Source organism: Talpa occidentalis, unplaced genomic scaffold (assembly GCF_014898055.3).
Source record: "Talpa occidentalis isolate TD23 unplaced genomic scaffold, MPIMG_talOcc4v2.1 talOcc4.7, whole genome shotgun sequence".
In the NCBI taxonomy this organism is placed as follows: domain Eukaryota; kingdom Metazoa; phylum Chordata; class Mammalia; order Eulipotyphla; family Talpidae; genus Talpa; species Talpa occidentalis.
Genome location: NW_023605083.1, coordinates 45446815 through 45469022, shown reverse-complemented (window position 1 = coordinate 45469022; position 22208 = coordinate 45446815). Strand labels below are relative to the sequence as shown.

Genomic DNA, 22208 nt, shown 5'->3' with positions numbered 1-22208 from the left:
AAATTTCATGAAAGCTTTTCAAAAATAGATATATAGCTAACGGTGCCTAAAAAAGGCAATATGCGTTTTTATCTTTCTGAAAAACTAATGCAAATTGCTAAGGCCTTTTGAGTTATATAAAGATGGATTTGATTTGGTTTTATTTCATGACCTAGTGCTACTTCACTAAAACTTTAGTCTTTCATTAGAATTTAAGAGTGAGGGCCAAACAGCTGGGACTACATCAAATTAAAGAGCTTCTGCACAGCAAAAGAGACAATAACAAAAACAAAGAGAAACCCCACCAACTGGGAGAACATTTTTGCACACAACACTAATGATAAAGGACTGATCACAAAAATCTGCAAAGAGCTGATGAGATTCAACAACAACAAAGAAAATAATCCAGTCAAAAAATGGGCAGAAGAGCTAAAAAGAAACTTCTCTGAAGAGGAAATGCAAATGGCCAACAGGCATATGAAAAAATGTTCAACATCACTTGTAATCAGGGAAATGCAAATCAAAACTACCATGAGATACCGTCTTACACCAGTGAGAATGGCACATATTAAAAAAACTAGCAACAACAAATGTTGGCGAGCGTGTGGAGAAAAAGGAACTCTTCTGCACTGTTGGTGGGAGTGCAAACTGGTCCAACCACTATGGAGAGCTGTGTGGAGATTTCTGGACCTACTAAACATAGAGGTTCCATATGATCCAGCAATTCCACTCCTAGGTATTTACCCAAAGGACACAGAAACATCAATTCCAAAGAACACCTGCACCCCTATGTTTATAGCAGCACTATTTACAATAGCTAAGCTTTGGAAACAGCCCAAATGCCCAAAAATAGATGACTGGATCAAGAAGATGTGGTACATATATACCACGGAATATTACTCAGCATTCAAAAAAGATAAACACATGCAATTTGCAGCAACATGGATGGCGCTGGAAGGGATCATGCTCAGCGAAATAAGCTAGAAAGAAAAAGAAAAATACCAGATGGTCTCAAAAAAAAAAAAAAAAAGAATTTAAGAGTGAGAATACATCTAGACATGCAATCTCTAGTAAAATCTTTTTACCTCTACTTGAGTGTTTTAGAGATTTTAGTCAGGTTATGTTCTTTGCATGTCTTGAAAACTCAACAATAAGATAAATAAGAGATTTAGATTTTCTTGTATGAAGAAAATTATTTCATGTTACTTAAAGTCAACATACTTAAAGTTGAAAAACAATTGTGACTGTAAAATAATCACTAGTGGTCACTATAATTTTTATAAATAACCCATAATTTAGGTAAGAATTTTAAACATTTTAAGCATTTCCTTAGGATATAAAACTAATACTATGTTGGTTAAAAAGAGCCTTATAAGTTATTTTATAATTTTTAGAATACATTCCCCAAAAGTCGAACCTTCTATCACCTCCCCATCCCAATTCCTCCTCCACCAAAGGGGCTTATTTGACTAAATACAAAGAAAGGTCTGGGTGAGGATGCTTCATCATCACTTTCTTGGTTCATGCCACAAGTACAAAGGGTTGCTTCTTTATACTGAGTCAACAGCATGCAGTTGTTACTCTGCTGTTTTATGTATAGCATTAATTTAATTGTTGTAAAAGTACTATGACAAAGTTATCATTACCTAGCTTTGGCGGTAAGGAAATAAGAGATTTGGAGCAGTCCCAAAGCAAGTAAGTAGGAGCATGGTTGAAACTTACTGTTTGATTCCAAGGCCACAGGCCCTTCCTTACCCACTGTACATTGCACCTGAGATAGTAATGAATGCCCCTAACAAGTCAAAACACGTGGTGCCATTTGATCCCTAACCATGGCTTGGTCCCCTTGGTTTGACTAGGAACTCATAATACAAAGATTCAAAGTTCATTGTAACCTCAGGGCATAAATTAAGGGGCTAGTGAAGGAAAGAAAACATTGGGAGAAATCAGGTCCACAGTAATTTTTAACGGATCTTGACCAAGAAGTTGAAGATAACTGCTTCAGGAAGGAGTCACATTCAGTGCAATTCTCAATTCCTCTTAGGCAGAGTATAGATTCTCCCTACTATGCAAAGAACAGAAGAATTACACAAACTCTCCAGGGAGTTGGGGGTGAGGGCTGTATATAAAATCAAATAACTTCAGGGCCAGCTTCTATGATACAACTCAGTTAACTAACTGATTAGTTGACTCGTTAGCTAATTAATGCATTATAAGATACAGAATTTTCTACACGTTATAAGATACAGAATTTTCTACACGTCGATAAAGAATTATGCTCTCTCCCATTATTACTGACAGTTGTGAGAAGTGAGGGTAGCCTACTTAGCTATAAGCCTTGTGCTCTTAGAATATGGGTGTGGTCTTGCTGATTCTTCCAAATTATTGAAAGAACTAGGATCTCTATTTAATGGGAAAACTTTCAGTGTAGATGTTGACTCCTTTAAAGAAATTGTAAACCCAGAATGCATGAACAAGGCAATAAGTTTCACAGACTGACTACCTACTTTGAGTCGTCTTGATTCCCCTAGCCCAAGTCCTCCTTATACATGCATAGGATGAGCTTTAGTCCTGGTTTGCCCAAAGCATTTGTAGTTTTACCTGTTGCTTCAGCATCTCAACAGTTTAGTTTTTTTTTTTATTTCACTTTATCATTTTTTAATGAAACATTCTTATTAATAACTGCATTAAAATTAACTAGGATGGATTTGATAGCGTTTCATTGCCAGATTCTGCCCAGGAAGTTCAACAGATTTTTTACTGTAACACTTGGTTAAATCTGGAAGATACTCTAACTCTTTACCAAATCCTTCCCAGATGAGTAAAACTTGCAAAGACAGCATGTGGTCCCTGACTGCTAATAGGGAGTAAACTTGGACAAGAGTGACCAGGAACAGTCAACTCCTACTCTCGGGGAAGTAGAGAAAGTTGTGGTGCTGCTGCCTTTACCATCTGTTTGTTGTTGTTAGCCAGTCATGCTGTGTATGCTCTGGTCTATAAGCTTGTGGGGTTCATTAAGACACAAGACCTTCAGTGACCAGTAGATGGGAAATTATGTTAGGTGCATATGGAGTATATGTCAAGTCAGTTCTGAGCAGTTTTGCCATTGTGATCAGAAAGCTTTTGCTTCAGTGATTTTATCATTTATTGTTTGTTGTAAATCTATTTGTTTTATATGTTTATTCTTTTATAATAAATCCTTTGGCTTTAAAACTTTTTAAAAACCCTGAAAATGCATCTTTAACAAAAAAGTAAATATTGAATTGTCTCTAGAAAATCAATAATAATTTGTAACTTGTACAAAATTGTTTTTCAATATTTAGCATCTACCATTGTAGCTATGGTAATATTATCTACCACATAAAATTCAAAAGACACATCTGCTGAAAGTGTAGCAGCGACTACTTCAAACATTAGCTGTTTATTTTCAGAAGCTCATGCCCAGAGATGACATTTTAGCATGGGAAGCTGCAGAAAATGCATTTTTATATAACTCTGGGAAGCATGACTTTTCATTTAGGTTAAGTGACATTCCTTCCAAATTAAGTTAGCTCATTTTTATTGTAAGTTTTCTTATGCATGTACAAAAAGCTCAAACAGTAACTAATAATCTGCTCATTTCCTTAGCAGAAGAAATTCTTTGCAAAGAGTTTATGGCTTGGTCCCCTTCCCCTTTTAATTCATGGAACCAAGATGAAGGGTTTTAGACTTTTATTCTGATAACTATCTGATGGATTTTATTCTGATATCTATCATTATTTTGAATACGTTGGTAAATGCTATTGCTTCTTTAGAAAATGTCAAAAATACAAGTATTTTGTTATAATGAATGTATTTTTTGAGGAAGCATGGTAAAACATTAAGTTGAGAATACGGAGCAGAAATATACTTGGAGTCAATTATAACTTACATGTAAAACATAATTGTGTCCAAACAAGCTGTGATAAAATGCCATTTATGAGTTTCATAACTTTATCACCTAAAAGAATTTGTGGAATAATAATATGAACTGAGAAAAAAGATTGTTCCTATGAAAATATTTGATAAAAAAAATTTTTTTTACCTGAAATATCTACACATTTGCATTTGAAAAAGTAATAGATATAAGAATACATACCACTTAGTGGAGTTTGTTCTGGGTCTAGTTATATTAGTTATACTTCCTAGTTATATTAGTAATATTTCTGAATATTAGTAATATATTTGAATTAGAAATATTAAGGTCTATGGAGAACTGTCCATATAAAAATAGTTAATGCAATTTTATTAATCTAATTTTTTCTAACTGAAATAATGTTGGTTTACGTCATTGTTAGTTTTTTTTGAAGTATATGATACCCATGCCCCTTTACAGGTGTTATAATGCAATTTTGAGGCAGCTATTGCAGGAAATTTTATGAAATAATTATACAAAACATACTTTTTTTTAAGAATTATTTTATATAAGAACAGGGGTACAGGTCAGAAGCATGGGGTGGTGAGAGAATTCACCAGAGCGGGGACAGAACAGACAGACAGAATGAAGATACTGCTGAGGGGAGCAGCAGGCGGGGCAGGAGAGGTCTGCTGCGCCATGTGGACTTCTCCCTGACCTGCGGGGAATCGAACCAGCACTGCAGAGGCTGCGGACAGCTTCGTAGCGCGGTGCTCGACCACTGTGCCACAAAACATCCATTTTGGAAAAAAAAAAGATCTTCTGAAAATTATCAGGGACATGATATTAGAGACAGATAAAACTGATTGGTTGGCCAATTAATGATTATTTCAAAGCTGTGTAACACTGACTACATTTAGTTACCTTTTTCATACTCAAAAAAAAAAAATGTCTCATGGTATGGATTGTAAACCATATCATCACACTCTTAATAGAAAGTTTTCCGTATTTTAGCATCGTCCGAGTATCTGTTTACATTATTTTCCTGAAATTTGGGTCTTTACTAAAAGTGGCAAATTATATAACAGTATTTACCCCCAAAAAATTGTCTAGTGAGCTTTTTTTTTTTTTTAAGAATTTTCTTTCTTTTTTTTTAAAAAAAAAAGATTTATTTATTTATTCATACAAGCACTGGGTACAGTCAGAAGCACGGGAGGGTGAGAGAATTCAGAGCGGGAACAGAACAGGCAGAAGGACCGAAGTACACTGCTGAGGGGAGCAGCGGGCGACAGGAGAGGTCTGCACGCCATGTGGGACTCTCGCCGGTGGCCAGGGATCGAACCTGCGCTGCAGAGGCTGTGGGCAGCTTCGCAACCCAGCACTCAACCACTGTGCCGCCGGGGGAGGCCCCCCTTTTTTTTAGGATTTATTTATTCATTTACACAAGAACTGGGGTACAGGCCAGATGTGCGGGAGGGTGAGAGGATTCACCAGAGACGGAGCGGGGAACAGTACAGGCAGACTGACAAAATACACTGCTGAGCAGAGCAGCAGGCGTGACAGGAGAGGTCTGCTGTGCCATGTGGGACCCTTACCTGCCGGCCAGGATTGAACCAGTGCTGCAGAGGCTGTGGACAGCTTCACAGCGCGGCGCTCAACTGCCTGCACCACCCGGGGAGGCCCTTGTGAGCTATTTTTTTCCTGTCCCTTCTTCCTACTCAGATTCTAAATGTTCCATTACTTTTTTTCACTGGCGCAGTAGGCACCATTGTCGTCCTACCTTTTTACATTCTTATTATTGGAACAGTTTCTTGCTCTCTGAGTGAAAGAGGTGTTGAAATAGTATTCTGAATGCTCTTTCCCTCCATTCCATTCTGGAATCATGCGCAGTTCATCTTTAGTTCTGAACACAGTTTGTAAAGCTTCTGTGGTGGGTTTCACACTAGATGTCCCCAAAAAAGATGATAGACATCCTTTGTGCAGATCTGGAATTCCTGGGAGCATCTGAGCCTCTCTCTCTCTCTTTTTTTTTTTTTCCTTTTGAGCATTTTTATTTTGTTTTATATATTTTTACATCATTTTTCATTTTTGCACGATTTTGATTTTTACTTTAGGAACAAAGCTTTTCAGCTTTGTTTGAAAGGCTACCTTGCTGAGCAGGGGAATCTTCTTGATCTGTCTTTTCCTGTTGTCAAATAAAATAAAATCCCAAACCAGCAGCAGCGTGCTTCTCTGGTTAATAAGATTGTAGAAGCACAGACACTGCAAACAGCTGAAATGATTATGTTATTTCTTAGACATAATATAAGGAAATGAACCACTTGAAAAATGTGATCTCAGAAACAAAGAGGATGTGAATCCATAATGCAGGCATTCACCTGTTCCACCAGAGTGGGGAGAGAATCAGTCCATTAGTTGTTTTATTTGTATAAAATCAACCGAGGTTGATTGTCGAAGTCTGTCTCTATTAAATGTTTTTCAGAATGTGGTCCGTGAGACCACCAGATCCATCAGCTGATCTGAGAGGGAAAACCTGCCATGGTCAGAAAAGTTTGGCACTTTCATTGATATTCCTAATCCTGGCCTGTGCTCATGGTTCCTAGCACCACTGTATTATTAAAGGTTCTGAGTTCTGTGGTATAGAAAGCTACTTAACTTTTCATAACTGTGGTGGTCCACATTTATCCGACTTTGACTTTAAAACCCATTTTTTTTGTTTATTTGTTTTCAATTAATAGCCATTAAAGTGTCAAGGTTCCCAAAATATTCTTTGAAAGCAACTAGCCAGGTATATCTAGTTATTTTGAATGCATCCCTTTTTAAATATTTGCCTTAAAAATTTATCAGTTTGACTTTGAATATAATGAAGGTAATAATAAATAGCATTTTAAAGAGTGTAAAATTTTATATTGTAACTTCCAGGATTTCATAGACATGAGGATAAAATCCTTTGTAATGAAACATGTAAATTGTATCAGTAAGCATGCTCTTTAGAACTGCTTGGTACATGATCTGCCAGCCTGTATCAAGCATGTGGCCTAGAATGTCACTGATACTAATAATTATGACTGACATGGAACAAAATAGGAAAATGTGAAATAAAAAAAAAAAACACAGAAGATTGTTTACATGGAAATTAGAGTGGTAGGGTCAAGAAGGAGATTGGGTTCTTAAAAAAATTATGAATATTTTAAGTAACAAAGGAATATTTCCTCCACCCAAGAAGGAGTCAATTATATGTTAGTATAAGCAAATGTAACCTACAGTGAAGCATAACTGATGAAAAAAAATGTACAGCAAATGATTTTTGGGAAAGTCAGTATGTATACCTTAGAGTCATTGATTCCCTGTGTGAGTATCATAATGGAGATGAAAAATAAAAACAAAAGACAATGAAGACAAAAACAAAGACAAATGAAGTTTAATAATGCGATAATAAATCAACTTGTAAATATAAATGAAAGTCAAATAATGTGACAGCTCAATAAACTTTTATCTAATATTTTGTTATCTGGAATGTCATTTTTAACATTCTCTGCTTTATTAGTGTCTAGTGTGCAGTAGGTAACTATTTCTTCAAATAATATTAATGATAACTGATACCACAAAATTTCATAGTAATTATACTCATTTCAAGCCTTTTACCAAAAATTCTTGTGATTTTTGTAACAGCCCTACAATGATTTATTTTCCCCAGTTTATAAATGGGGAAAATTGAGTTGCAGGAAGGTTGAGTGACCTGTATAAGGGAACAAGGCTTGATGAGCAAGAGTTATGACTAAAGTCAGGGTGTCAAGTAATTATTTAATTTCTTCCTCTTCTCTATTCTGGTTCTCTGCATTCCTTGGCAAAAGATTGGATTGTCTCCATCCTATACCCAGGTAAAGAAGGACAAGAGCGTTTAGCAAAAGGGAATCAGTGGATCTCTAGTACTGAAGGATTCCACACACAGGATTTATAATCTTCACCAGGGACTTCAAAAGGCTGTGTCATGTAGTAATTTGTAATTTTGCTGAGCCACGAGTTGAATCACAAGTGTGGCAAGGCTGTTCTGTGGAAATGAGTCATTCACTACGTGAATTCAGCCATCAGCAGCTCAGTGTGACTTTGCCATTCTTTGTCATTCTAGGCAATAATACTCATAAAAAGATGCATCCACAGCAACTGTTGCTCTTTGTATACTACACCTTAATGAAGGTCAACCAGTCAATTCTGATAAAGTCACAGAATGGAAAGCAGTCAATGACAGTTCTTAGTTCTTGTCCAAGTTTTCTATAGCAGTTTTTATAAGGGATATTTGCAAATTTGAAGACTCAGAGATCCAATTTGCAGTATGACCTCCAGAATGTTATTTTGCATTAAGCAAACTAAAGTGGTGACTTGCCCAAAGTCAGAGAAGCTAGGAGGCTTATCTTTTTCTGTACTATTTTTCTTTTTAAATAACTAGGAGTTGTAGTTGTTAGGTTATGCTTGTAAATGTTGTACATGAGATCTGTTCTTTCACCTTTTAAGATGAGAGCTATTATTACTCCTTTTTTAATAGCTCAGGAAACAGATACAGAGATGTTAAATCATTCACCCAAGGTCACAGTCATGTAGTACAGGCTGTAGGTGGGATTACAACCCTTCATTTTGATCCCAGGGCCCATCATTTTATTCTATTCTTCCTTTGAACAGAAGAAAACAAAACAGAAAGTCTGAGATCCCGCCCTCCACTCCCCTAATAATTTATTAGGATCTGTAATTTTTATCGTTAAAGTCAAATATTGAAATAGAAATAAGTACCAAGGAAAAAAGAGTTAGGCCATGTGAGCCTCGGTTCCTAATTTAAACTAACTCCTATGAAGGTGCACACTTTTCTTAATTCAGAGGTCGTGGGTGTGGGGTTTTGTTTTTTGTTTTTTGTCTTTTGTTTTTTTTTTTTGGAGGGTTGGCAGTATCACTTCAATCAGAGAAGGCCTTATGAGCTGAATATTTGTATATAAGAGCTTCAACAAACGTGGAAGTTACCATTTGGTTTTCTACTGCTGGTGTTTAGGAACCAGAGTAGGTGTGACATTCCAGCCTAAAGCCACCCTCAACTGTTAACGAGTTTTTGAAAATCCTTCCAAAGTGACTATGAGATCATTTTTATTTCATCTGAAGCCTTGACTTTCTCTAGCAGGGTAATACCCACATGGTGGGAACTAAGTTCTTCCTTTCCTTTGCTGAAAAAACCATGGAAATATCAACACATCTAAGATTTACCTGAATTTTATGACCACTGAATCATGAAAACAAGACATTACCACATTGGTACATCTTGTGGTTTCCATGTGGTCTCTGCCTAGAACTCTGCCAAAGTTCCTAAGAGTAGCTACTTAGTTCTCACAGTGTTTGCTGTAAGCCTTGCCATCAGCTTGCTAAGAATTCTAAAAGCCGGCATTCACCATTAAATATTGCCATCCAGTGTGTTCAACCGTAGCTTAAAATGAAATAGACTTATATTTTACATTTTATGTGATTAACACCTGTTCTACTCAATGTTCAAAATAAAAAGGGAAGTCAATTGTAATTTATTATTTATGCTATTATCTGAAATGACTTCTTTCCTTTTCACCAGTCTTTTGCCTTCATAATTGTTTAATTTCACATAATTACTTGTGATTTTTACTATTTATATTTGACATTTGAACAAATAGGAAAGTGTCTGATTTATCTCCCTACTCTAACATCCTAAAAAGTGCCTTCTACATACGGAATATTTTCTTACAAAAAAAGAGGATTGCACTTATTTTGGGGACATGTATATAATTTTAAAATTCAGTGTATTTTGTAAAAGGCTGTTATACTTTTAAATAACTTACAGAGCTTCAGATGAAAACTCTTACATAAATGCAAATTACAGTTGATTATATTTGAATGTCATTTTTCAAAACAGCCAAGGGTAGAATTAAATAATGGAGCTTAGGAGGCAGTGAAAGTGCCTTAGAAGGCAGCATAGCAACCTGTGTGTTTAAGGGCAGACCTAGCAGAAAGTTGATTTGTTCATTCTCAGTGAATTGGGCTTCTTAAAACTTTATTTAAATCAAGATGGTAGAAGTTAACTTCTGAATTATGGTTCATAGATAATATTATCTCTTTGATTATGGAAGCTAAGTTAAATTAAGAGTCAGCATAAAACCTCACTAGACTTTTTTCACAGTTAAAAGTAAGTGCCTTGTTTATTTGCTTGGCTGAAACTTTGTTCATCTCTTCCTTCACCATTTAAGTGTCCCACATCTTCACCTTACCTGTCAACTAAATCCTGTTCTCCTTCTGAACACTTTGACCTTCTCTGTTCACACTGAGGAACTTTGTTCACATTGAGCCCCAAGAGAAATTAAAGTCAGTTTCCCTTGCTCATTGCCCTGTAGCATTGTTCATGTAGGGACTTAACCATATTCTACTCTGTATTGATGACTAGGTACTGTTTGAAATAGTTAGACCTTTTTTTAAAATTTATTATTTAAATCTTATTTTTATATTCCTCTTAAAATTGCAACCCCCTTATTTTGACCCCAAGCCCTCCTTTCCCCGCCCCCCATCCTCCACAGAGTGTCTCTGGTTCATAGTTGTTTGTTGATTTTTAGACCTTCTTTTGCTAAATGATTCTGTATGCTCTCCTAGAAGGACAGTATCTTAACTCCTTGTTGTTTTGTGCATTGTAGATGTATTTATTATACATATTTATAATCACAATTTGTTGCTAGGTGAGACCTTAGATGATCTGCTCCGGGTGGATCATCTATGGACAAGTAAATGAAGTTTTAAAGAGATAAAGTAGTTTCTGCTAAGGATTATGGCTGGTTAGTGTTAGGACTAGAAGTTATATGTCTTGATTTCCAGATTAGTATAGTTTGCACTCTCTTCCTTCCTTGCATCCTTCATTTAACAGATATTTATTGAACATCTACCAGGTGATAGATAATCTGCTCTGATGCTGTAATGTTGAGCCTATCCTGTGATCAGGGAGAACAAATATCACACAAATAGATGCACACCTGTTAAGGGTAATATATTATTATGAGAGTAGAAAATGGATGGAAATTACCTTGAGAATGTATCTGACTTGTCAGACTTGACATTGTGTTTTTTAAGTGCAATTAAATTAGAGACATATTTGTTGTCTGATTGTACTGAGCCCCAAAAGGAATTAAAGTCAATAAGTTACATCACTGTATTTCCTAAAAGAGGGATAATAGTCAAGATGACTATTAACATAGAAGTTCCTTCAAAGGATGCAAAGATTACATTTTTCTCAGAAAGGAGGAAAATCAAGAATAACTTCGGTAATAGATGACATATGATACAGCTCCTGAATAAAAACTAAAGAAGGTACAGAAAGTAGGGGGTGGGTTATATCAGATGTAAGTAAAAGAAAACAGAAATAGATCAAGGTAAGAAATTACAGGAGTTTTCAGTAGTAATAAGTAATCTCATTTCATAGGAGCAAACTCTTGGTGGAAAGTTGCAATGACACGCTGTTGAAATCATTGTCTTTATTTAAATGGCCTTATAGTCAACTAGAATTAAGAATGGAAATGCAAACATTTCTTCTTATTTTTACCCCACAGCACATAATCCTGTGCTTTGTTTGGTTGCCATCTTTATGGACTGCCCCCTCTTCCTCTTCCCACTGGAATATCTAAATAATTCTCTAATTGCTACATTACCTAGCACTTCTTTGGGGTCCAATAGCCATTCAGTCATAATAGTAAAAAGTGTGTGGTCTGATGAAACTGTTTTCTCTGTCCCAAGCTAACTTTTCTAGAAACAGAGACAGAACTCCTTCCAAATGACATGACTGGCCTGGGACATAGAGTATCAGATTCATTTTAGAAATACTAACCTTTGACATCACATAGCTTTTACCCAATTCATAGAAGTTTCAGCTCTTTTCCCTGTGGGTAGTAAAATAGTTTTTCCAAATATTATTGTAGGAAAATACTGGTAATTTATTTATTCAATTTAATTTGTTAATGAGTGGCCAGCTAGTGTGTTCTAGGTTCTGTGCAGGACATAGAGTTATTATTAGTCAAGCTCATTAGGGAAGCACATGGTGAAAAATTTTTAGAAGGAATGTTGCAAGTGAGTGACCCTTAATCCAAATGAGATACAGGTGCGCTTTATCATTATAGGGATATTTCAATAAAAATTTAGTTTTTTTTTTAATATCCCTTGAAAATTTGGAAGATTTGGTGATAGTGAGCCTACATTTCATACAGTAGCAATTTGTTCAAACTGTATAGCAGCTGCCCTTGTTAATTAGAATATGTATTTCTCATTATGACACAGTTCCCATCGCTCCCTATTGCCTGGCTTATTTCTGTGGCTTCCTGGCCTTTATGAAACATCTGTGAATGACCCTTGCTTTAGAGTATCTGTTGCCTCTGTGGGTCTTGTCAGTTTTCCATAGTAATTTTCTGACTAACTACACAATTAATCGTGATCACAACGTCTGTGTGGTACTGTAGAATTTGCAATAGTCCTCAAATTTTTGCAAATGTGAGTCATTGACCTGATAAAATAGACCTGGCTGACTGAACCTCATTCCCAGAGTTTCTAATTCAAAAGGCAAGAGATAGGGGCCTCCCTGGTAGCACAAGGGGTTGAGATGCAACCTATGAGGCTATCCGCAGCCACTGCAGCATGAATTTGATCCCCAGCCAGGGAGCTACCCACATGGTGCAGCAGACCTCTCCTGATTTGCCCACTGATCTCATCAGCAGTCTTTTTTGGTCTATCTGCCTGTTCTGTTCCTTACTCTGTCTCTGGTGAATCCTCTCACCACCCACACCTCTGGCCTGTACCCCAGTTCTTGTACACATAAATAAATCTTAAAAAAAAAAGGTAAGAGATAGAATTTGAGGAATTGCATCTCTATCCAACTCTCAAATGATGCTGCTAGTGTGTGGACCTCCTTTTGAAAATCGATTAGCTAGCAGGAAACCACCCTGTGTATCCTCAACGTCTGCCCTCAGCTGCCTTCCTGGATGCTCAGAATCTGCAGGAGAACCTTATAATATAGATGTATCCATGGCAACTCTACAATTATGCCAAGGATAATCACTGTCATATCTCAGGATACAGGGAGCAAGAACTAGTTCATATTCAGTGTGCAAGGGCAGAAAGGCAGTGGTTGACTTGACATTAGACATAACCTTCTGAGTATTGAGGCATACCTGTTGGACAGGGTGGAGATGCTTAGACATCCAGTTTTTTGTATTTGGAGGAGGTTCAATTTCAGGAAGCAGAAGGCAGAGTAGAGGGCTTAAGTCCAGTCCTTGGTATTGAATTTTCACATGGAGTGACAGGTTCTGTGGAGTCAGTTGGAGCACAGCACTGGGACTTCATTAGGGAGCCATGAGTCTCCTGAGGAACTCTGATTGAGGGAGAAGTACCCAGTTTCAGGAACGAGACTTCATGATGGTAAATCACTGATGAGCTCATTGCCTGGATAGGGACTAAGTACAAAAAGTAACTACAGGCATCTACTTTCCAAGATTGGGGTCCGTGGTAGAGCTAGGGTTTCTCAAGGTATGGTCAGAACAAAATTAGCAAGAAAGGTGGTTTAAGTTCAGTGAGCTGAAATTCTTAAAACCCTACTAAAATCAATGTTAGTTTAATGACATGAGGGTCCTTCCCACTTATGGGAAGAGAAGGAAGGTAAAAATTGAGAACCAGACAGGGAGTAACATGGATAAATTTATTAAAATTGCACCTGCTTAAAATGCTTATGAAAGAAATTAGGTCATCGTGTGATAATAATTGCCATTCACTAACCTAGAAAAAGTTTGTATTTCTGTACAAAGTCAAGACTTTTAATAAATTATCAACCATGTGACTGTAATTTTCAAGGTAATTAGTTACTATGTTTATAGATATTTATGTGTCCATATTATTTGCATTTACATTATGTGAACTTAGTTTGATTGGAATTATTAGAGAGTGGTATGCACTGGTTAAATTGTTGACCGTAGAACATTTTGATTTCAATATTGTTGAAAAAATTTTTTATATCTTCTTAATTCTTTACTGTTAAATCTTATATAATAAAAAATAACAAAGTTTTTTTCCTTGTTTAAAAAAAATCCAGTGTGTCCTCAGTCTGATAATATAGATAAGGCAGGTATAAAGTAAGTATTTTGAAAGTTGGGATATGTGTAAGTGGAAAGGGAATGGTTATTATTGCTCAAATTTAATCTTTAAACATTAACTATCCTAGTGATTTTATATCCTATCTTAAAAGTGAACTGTGGACAATGATCCTGATTAGTTGAGCAGCTGGATTCGTTTCTACTAAGATATAGTACTGATGGGCTGGGTATTTTAATAAGCAATAAACATAGAGGGAATAATTACTCCTCTTTCTTTTCCCTTTAATAATACTGTTTTAGGAATATGATAATCACCTAAATATGGTTTTATTGTAGTATTCCATCTTCATTGTTTTAATGGGAGCTAAATACTCTGCTTTCCTTTGATCACCTTTAGTAGCTTCAAGGCTTGATGGAGCCAAAGGTAATTTTCAGTGATGGAAAGTAAATTAAAACTGTTTTAATTTTGTTTCAACAGGCTCATGCACAATTAGTTCGAGAAGTTGACGTGGAGAAAGTGTCTGCTTTTGAGAATCCATATGTAGATGCAATAAAAAGTTTATGGAATGATCCTGGAATCCAGGAATGCTATGATAGACGACGAGAATATCAGTTATCTGACTCTACCAAATAGTGAGTATTCACCAGGAGGCCTTTGGATCTTTCTCTTTCCTTTCATGTATAGGTGCTCTGCAATTACAATTCCTGTGTTCTTTGTATATAGTATGTATTTCAAGCTTCAAAATTAGGAAATATGGATGTTAAACCTGTGCCAACCTCATATCTTTAGACTATATTATAACAAACTGGCATCATGAGTCATGAGAGGGGGAGTATTTCTTTTACTGTTTTCTATTGGGAAAACAAACTGAAGACTAGGACTCTGAATTTACTAACCCATTTCTCCCCACAAATTGCAAACCAGCGATTTTCTAATACATGATCCATTGTGATTTGAAATCTTGTAATAATAATTTTAATACAAATTTCTGATCTTACCCATGTGCTAGAAAAACAACCTCCACATATGAAGAACTGCAAACCAAAAATATACTTGATTATGGCTTCTAAAACACCAGACTTTCCAGTTTCCAAACACAGAACCTTGACTGCTTTTTGGGAGCCACTGTTTAGTTGATGGATAGGTTTGAGTTTGCATGAAAATTGTGTGTGAATCTAATTTTGCATGCATTCCAGAAATATTTTGTGAGCTGTCAATCAAAATCTTGTGTCCCGGGAGAGATTTGCATCCTAGAGAGATCTGTTAATTCTCTGGGTTAAATCTCCCCTAACAGAAAGAAATAAAGATTTGACAATCACAGGATAATGTCATCAGAAATCTAGATTAGTAGATGCCTGGAAAAAAATGGATTTTTCTCTAGTAGTTAGCCAGCTTTCTGTCCACATTAGTTATGTTAACCCAATATTCTCCTCTTGTATTGGTGGCTCTGGGCATTCAGAATTGGTGGAAAATATTCAGCAGCCTCAAGGCAATTAATATTATGAAATAATCACCCACTAGATGAGAGCAGGACCATTGAGAATATAAAGAGCCCCACTGGCTGATCAGATCACTCACTAGTGCACAAAAGATATGAGCTATTTGGCGCTTACCCTAGTTCCAGGCATTTGTATGAGATAAGTAATGGATCCGGTCAGCCACAGAAATGTTTCCTGGCCAAAACAATTTTTATATTCTTATGGTAAATTTGAATTGTGTAATTCTGGAATGTGACTTAGAATGCTCATGAACACTGTATCTGCCATCTACCATGCTCATGAACTGGGGTGTAGGCCAGAGGTAGGGGGCGTGGAGAGAGGGTTGTGTGAGGATTCACCAGAGACAGATTGGCAGATCTACTGAAATACACTGCTGAGGGGAGCAGTAGGCAAGACAGGAGAGGTCTTCTGTGCCATATCGGTTAGCTCCCTGGCTGGGGACTGGACTCATGCACCAGTGGCTAGGATAGTTTGATAGTGCTGAGACTTTAACCCCTGTGCCACCAGAGAGGCCCTCATATCTACCATATTTTAACTAACAGTTAACATCCTTGTGTGCCTCAAAAACATGTGCTTTGCTCATTCCTTGTTCTTTCTTTTCCTCTACACCTTTACATCTCTCTTATTTCCAGTCTTTGTTTTCTGCTCTCTGTCTGCCTTCCTTGGCCTGTCTTGCCTGTCTCCTCCCTCCCTCCTGAGTCCCCACTATATAAGTTTCTGTGAGTACAGAGAAGAAAAGATGCAATCAGCTCTTGTCAGTTCCAAATTCTGCCCCCTCAACCTTTGACCAGCTGTCTTTCTTTTACTTCCTGCCCCCTCTGTCCTTCTGTTTCCTTTGCCATTTCAAATTCCATCCATCTCCCCATTTGCTATTGGGTTTTATCCCTTGTTCCTTGTTCTTGCTCATTATGTCTTCTATCTGCCTGTTTACCCCTCCACCCTCATCTCTCTTTTCTCCAGTTCTCCTTTAACTTTTATTTATCATCCTGTTACTATGATGCCTGCCTCTCCTGGCTCTTGCCAATAAATAAATCCTTCATTATAGTTTTGTTCACTGATAAACCCTCAGTCTCTATCATTTCTAACCTCTGTCTTTTTACTTTTCTCACAAATTCTGTCTCTTCCCCTCTTGACCTGTTAAATTCTTTACCGTCACCTGTAACAGTTCTCCCTGCAGAGAGATCTTATCAAGGAATCCCAGCACCAGGATCCAGTAACTATGTGCTTAACAAGTTTAGGTCTCCCTCTTAGGAAATGGTTTGCCTCTAACTTCTGGGATAAACCCTCTGAGAAATTCCTGTTTGTTCTGGGGATACCTGAATCATTCACTGTGGTTGTATTCTTATGTCAAAGCTCCAACACATATCTGGTGACATGCCTGGAATGCTGGACAGGTACTCATTAGTTCGCCTGAGAACTGGATACTGCCACATCTGTTTGCTTTAGAACAAAGAGCTATCAAGACAGTGTCTCCAGGTCCCTATTAGCCCTAGATTCTGGAGTCTCCATCACAGAATGCTGTCGGTACAGGCTGCATCTATGGTATCTGCACTTTGGGTACCTTACTTGGTGCTAGAGCCAAAGATGTGGGGAATCCCTGGGACAGACCAACCTGAAACTTTTCAGTTGATAGTTTTTAAAACAGTTCTACCCTCCTCTTATGGGGTTGGGAAGAAATTGATTTTCTAAACTATATATATGTGGGTACACACACACACACTAATTCTTTTTTAAACATTCCTATATGCAAAAGTAATAAGTGGTAAGATGTCCTTATGCCCATATTTCATTGTGCATCTCTGACATTTTCCGACAGAGTAAATAGTAACATAATACACATAAAATTATCAGTCCCTTTTTATCATTCTATACCTAGTTCATATTCAGATTTTCCAAAATCTTTCAAAATATCCTCTAGAACTTGTTGATTTTGGAACTACACATCACTTTTGGTTATTATAGCCTTTAATGATCTTTTAGTTTAGTGAAGTCTTGTTTTGCATTTCATTGGCATATTGACAAGTCTGATTGTGCCTTGCAGCGTTTAACTTGTTTCTCTGTCTTTTGGATTCATTATAAACCGGAAATCAAATTTAAAGACTTCATCAGACTCAGGTTAAACATTGTGAGTAGAATGTATTTAAAGTGATGTTGAACCCTGGTTCACCCATCATTGGTGAAGTTAAGGTTACCACAGTATTAGGGAACTGACAACCTCCGTAATAAAGCTGTATTACTTCCCCCTGCCACCAAAAGCAATGTGTGGTGTTAGCTTGTCACTGAATGATCTCCAGTTCCCCATCAACTGTTCACTGAGTGGTTTCAGTTTCAATTAATAATTCTTATCTGGTTTAATAATTCAGTTAGGATTTGTAAAGTAATGCTTTTCTACTTTTAGCAATTATTCTACATGTCTACATTATCATTCTTCTGTTTTTCTCCTCAACTGGTGCTATCTGATTATCCTGAAACACATTTCCTTTTGAAAACTGTTTCAGTCTTTCTGTTGCAATAATTTATTACATAGACTAAATAGATGGTGACCTTACAATTTATTCTCCAAACCAGGACATTTGGAAAAGTGTGAGGGGTTGTTTTAATAATTATGTTGAAATAGCAGCATAAAAAAAAAATCTCTTGATCAAGCTGGGCCATTTGATTCCATCAGGTAAATGAAACTTAGGGGAAGTGTTTTGGTTCATATTTTATTCCCTGCCTCCACCCACACACACACTCTTTATTTTCTCTAGAAGGCTCTCTCTACTGCAAGGGACCCAGAAACAAGCTATTCCTGCCAATTATGTAAGTAATGTATGTGGAAACCTGAGTTAGCTGGCCCCGTGTTTCTGATATCTTCTTGGGATTTTTCAGCAGTGTTTATAGAAAATGCTGAGCAGCCTGGTTGTTGACCTGCCTTTAATTCCACTGTGCCAGGAGACCTGAGAATGAGAGGCACCTTATTCATCCCCTTTATTATTCCCAGGTCCTTTTCCTTTTTCTTAGCCAGTAAAGCCCTATCGGCACAAAAAGCCATAGGATTTATGGCTTTTTGGACTCTGTGGTTTGCTGCTGTGTTCCACGTGTTTATCCATTGTTGTCCCTGGGAGCTACAGGCATAGTACCAGTGAGAATATAGGTCTCATCTTTGAACATCACTGTTTTCCAGTACAGAATTTATTTTCAGTAATAACTCAGAAGTATTCATTTCTCTGTATTAACCGCAGTTGGTACCCCTTTCCTTTCTGATCTTTTTGTGTATGTTCCCCTTTATTATTTATTTTTTAAAGATTTATTTTTATTATCCATATAAGAACTGGGGTGTAAGCAAGAGGGTGTGTGTGTGTGTGTGTGTGTGTGTGTGTGTGTGTGTGAGAGAGAGAGAGAGAGAGAGAGAGAGAGGGAGGGATGATTCACCAGAGACAGCGTAGGGAACAACAGTACAGGCAGATCTACTGAAATACACTGCTGAGGGGAGCAGCGGGTGAGACAGGAGAGGTTTGCTGCACCAGCCATGTGGGTTAGCTCCCTGGCCAGCTGGTGAGCGAACTCATATTTTAGTGGCTGTTGATAGCTTGATAATGCTGAGACTTAACCCCTTGCGCCACCAGGGACGCCCATCCCATTTATTATTTTAGCTTGCCTCGTTTACTTCATGTGGATTTTTCTTTTGTTCTTTCTTTTTATCATTAAAATTAAAAAATAATTCATTGATATTCTAATTTCTTAGACAGCATTACCACCTTACTGAAATCTTCCTAAACTTAGAACCAATTTCTGTAAGTACTGACCGCCTCTAGTTGTGGTTCTCCAGTGTAGATTTAGGGGGCACTTAGATATCCCTAGAAATGTGAAAATCCAGGCCTGCCATGAACATGTGCTTAAAGGTTGCACCATAGTGATTACTTCCTTCCAGCTAGTTGTGACAGTCAGTGCAGGCCATTGACAGGAATACTGAGAGCAGAGACCAAGCACTCCTCTTTTTCGGTCTGGTGAACTCCAATTCATCCTTCAACTCCTATTCACCCAACTCTGGAGTCACACTTTCTGAAAGCTTTACCCATTACCAAACAGTCACTATGTTGTCTACATTAGCCCTTTGTATCTACATTTTTTGTATCTGTTGTCATGTGTACTGAAGTGTCGCCTTCCTTTACCCTCGTTGCCTAGTAGTATTACTGCCTATGTTTGACCTTCACAAGTGATTGTTCCATGAAATAATAGTTATTTCCACAATTTCAATGACAGTCATGTAAGCATTGTCTCTCGTTGGCCATTAGAGAGGAACGTAAATTTTCAGAGCTGAAGACATTCAAGTCTTTGTTTCTACTGTTTTCTTAATGTCTGGGATCTGGAAAACTCTATTATCAAAAATAGTAATAGCTGCTACTTGCTGAACACTTACAATATATTAGATTTTGTGCATAGTAATTTGCATTCATTACTTCATTTAATCCTCAAAACCACACAAAGTGGTAGATATTTCTTATTCCCTTCACACAGAGGAGGAATCCAGTTCTCGTAGAGGTTGAATGACTTATTTAAGGTTATACAATTAGTGACTGATAGGAATAGTAACTGAATTCCGATTTTCTGCCTCCAGAGTGCAAGATTTTAACCACCGTGAAATACATCTTCACAGTGAAAGACTAGCTAGATGAGAAATAGATAACTGACAGTTGTTATAAATGGATGATAGTAACAGATAAATAACTATAAGGTAAGTCACTTACCATGAGAGATAACAAATTTTTTATTAATCTTTATCAGTGTTGCATATAGGTAGTTTCATGTAAAGATCAAGAAGAAAATTTTATAGAATTTATTGGAAAACAAACCCAGCAGGGTTTTGATTACCATGCAGAAAACTTAGCTGTGGCTAGCAGTGTGTAAGTTTTTCATGCAACATTCCGGCTGTTCTAAGTCACAGATAACTCAGAAATGCTATTTCTGTATTTTAGCCTATAGTTTTAACTAACCCTTTCCTGCCCATTGTACTCTACCCAATAAATTTTTACTGGAGTCAAAGGGTGGCTAATAATATGGACTCAGTAAAATGATTTGAGTTTCCATAGTAGCCAACTTGCTGATCATAACAGCAGATGACCGAAAGGACTAGAAGCAATGGTGGAAATAAGGAGATGGGCAATTCCAGATGATGGATAAGCAGCTTAGAAAATCTTTGCAGTTGGCTTTAATTTGGTGCTTTCTTCAATTCTATTTAATGTAAGAATGAAAAGCATTCTGAGATGCTAAAGAGTTTCACAAATTCCTTTATTGACTTTCTTTTTATTGATTAAAAAAAAATAAGCCTGAGGGCTCTGAGTATCTATCCTTAGATAAAGAACACAATAAACAGATGGCTGTATATTTACTTTTTATTTTTTTCTGGGATTCACCACCTGCTTTAATATAGTGAAACATCAGGTCAAATGAGTTCACTGCCTACAGCACCAAAAGCTCCCTGACATTAGCCAGAGAACAAATCTCAATCATGTTGGCATATAGGGAGAGAAACTCTCACACTGTACACATTTGGAGAAAGACTGCTCTGTTTTCACTACAAGAGGCTAAATAATTTCTAGTCTCACTTTACTGAATTTCCCTCCAAGAAGTTCAGTAGTTCAGATACCTTCTTGAAATTTTCACATGCTCCTGAACCCATAACTCCAAGGTATATGAATGAATTGTCTTTGGAGCATGAGTCAGCATTAGAGTTTACTTCTGACTTCATGCTTAACATTTTTAAATGTAATTTAGAAATGCAAAAGAAAATTCAGAGGCAGTTTATTACCCACATCTGTTTTAGGGCCAGATCCTTCTTGAAGTATGAGAGCTTGCTTTTAATAAAAAGCACCTCACTAATTAGTCAATTACTTGAAACTCTAGGGTATGTTGACTGACTCACAGTTACCCTGACTTTGCTCTTTATTTGATGATAAGAAAAAAGTGTAAAAGTACTTCAGGCTTTGGAGGCAGGCAGACCATTGTGTGGTGAGAACATTGGATCAAGGTTCAGCAGGAGATGGGATTCCCTCTGCTGATCTCACCCCCTGGGGCTTTGACTAAGGAAGACTTGCTTCCTTCAGACACTGTAGTGTGTGATCTATAATCTCTAAATTCTCTTCTAAATTCAGTAGTCTTTTGATTCTCTTACATTACTCTACCTTTATCTGAGAAATCATGCCATGTAACCCAGTGAAAACCTGGCAACCCCAAATTATTCTCTACATGGCTAAATTACTAAACAGTGTGTGTAGCATTCAGAAGAGGACATTAATCTTGATTATATTTGTGCTTTTTTTTTAAGAGTGACAATAATATAGGGCATCATTTTTTCACTTAAGCATCGTTATTTACTTCTCTTTTTGTTTTATTTTTTATCTAATGAACCTCATCTCCTTATAACAAAAAAAGACCCCAGTTACGTCTTTCCCAGTGAACTCTAGTGATTCTAAGATGTGATTTTATTCCTTTTTCAGAATGCTTGGAGGTGTTCCAGGTAAGATAGAGCTTAAATGTGTAAACTGCTCTCAAACTTTGATTACAGAGATGTACCAGTGAGAGTGCTGCCATTGACACCTGCTTGCCCATGCATTACTCTGCCTGAAGGGCAGCGTGGATGTGGGACACCCTTCACTGTGTCACTTTGCACTTTGCTCACATTTTGGCAAAACATTTGCACCTTCAGCAGTTCTTTATAGTCTTTTCCACAATTTACTCAGGATGGCCATTGTCCC

The 22208-nt window shown here is 37.0% G+C and overlaps 1 protein-coding gene across 4 annotated transcripts in view; it reads left to right on the top strand.

Moving 5' to 3' along the window:
• LOC119232758 (guanine nucleotide-binding protein G(q) subunit alpha) overlaps nucleotides 1-22208 on the top strand; it is a 418504-nt gene that overhangs the window by 300968 nt on the left and 95328 nt on the right. For all 4 annotated transcript variants that reach the window (XM_054689835.1, XM_054689834.1, XM_054689836.1 and 1 more), the window contains one exon: nucleotides 14450-14604. In XM_054689835.1, coding sequence (XP_054545810.1) covers nucleotides 14450-14604 — 155 coding nt within the window. The remainder of the gene's footprint in view (nucleotides 1-14449; nucleotides 14605-22208) is intronic.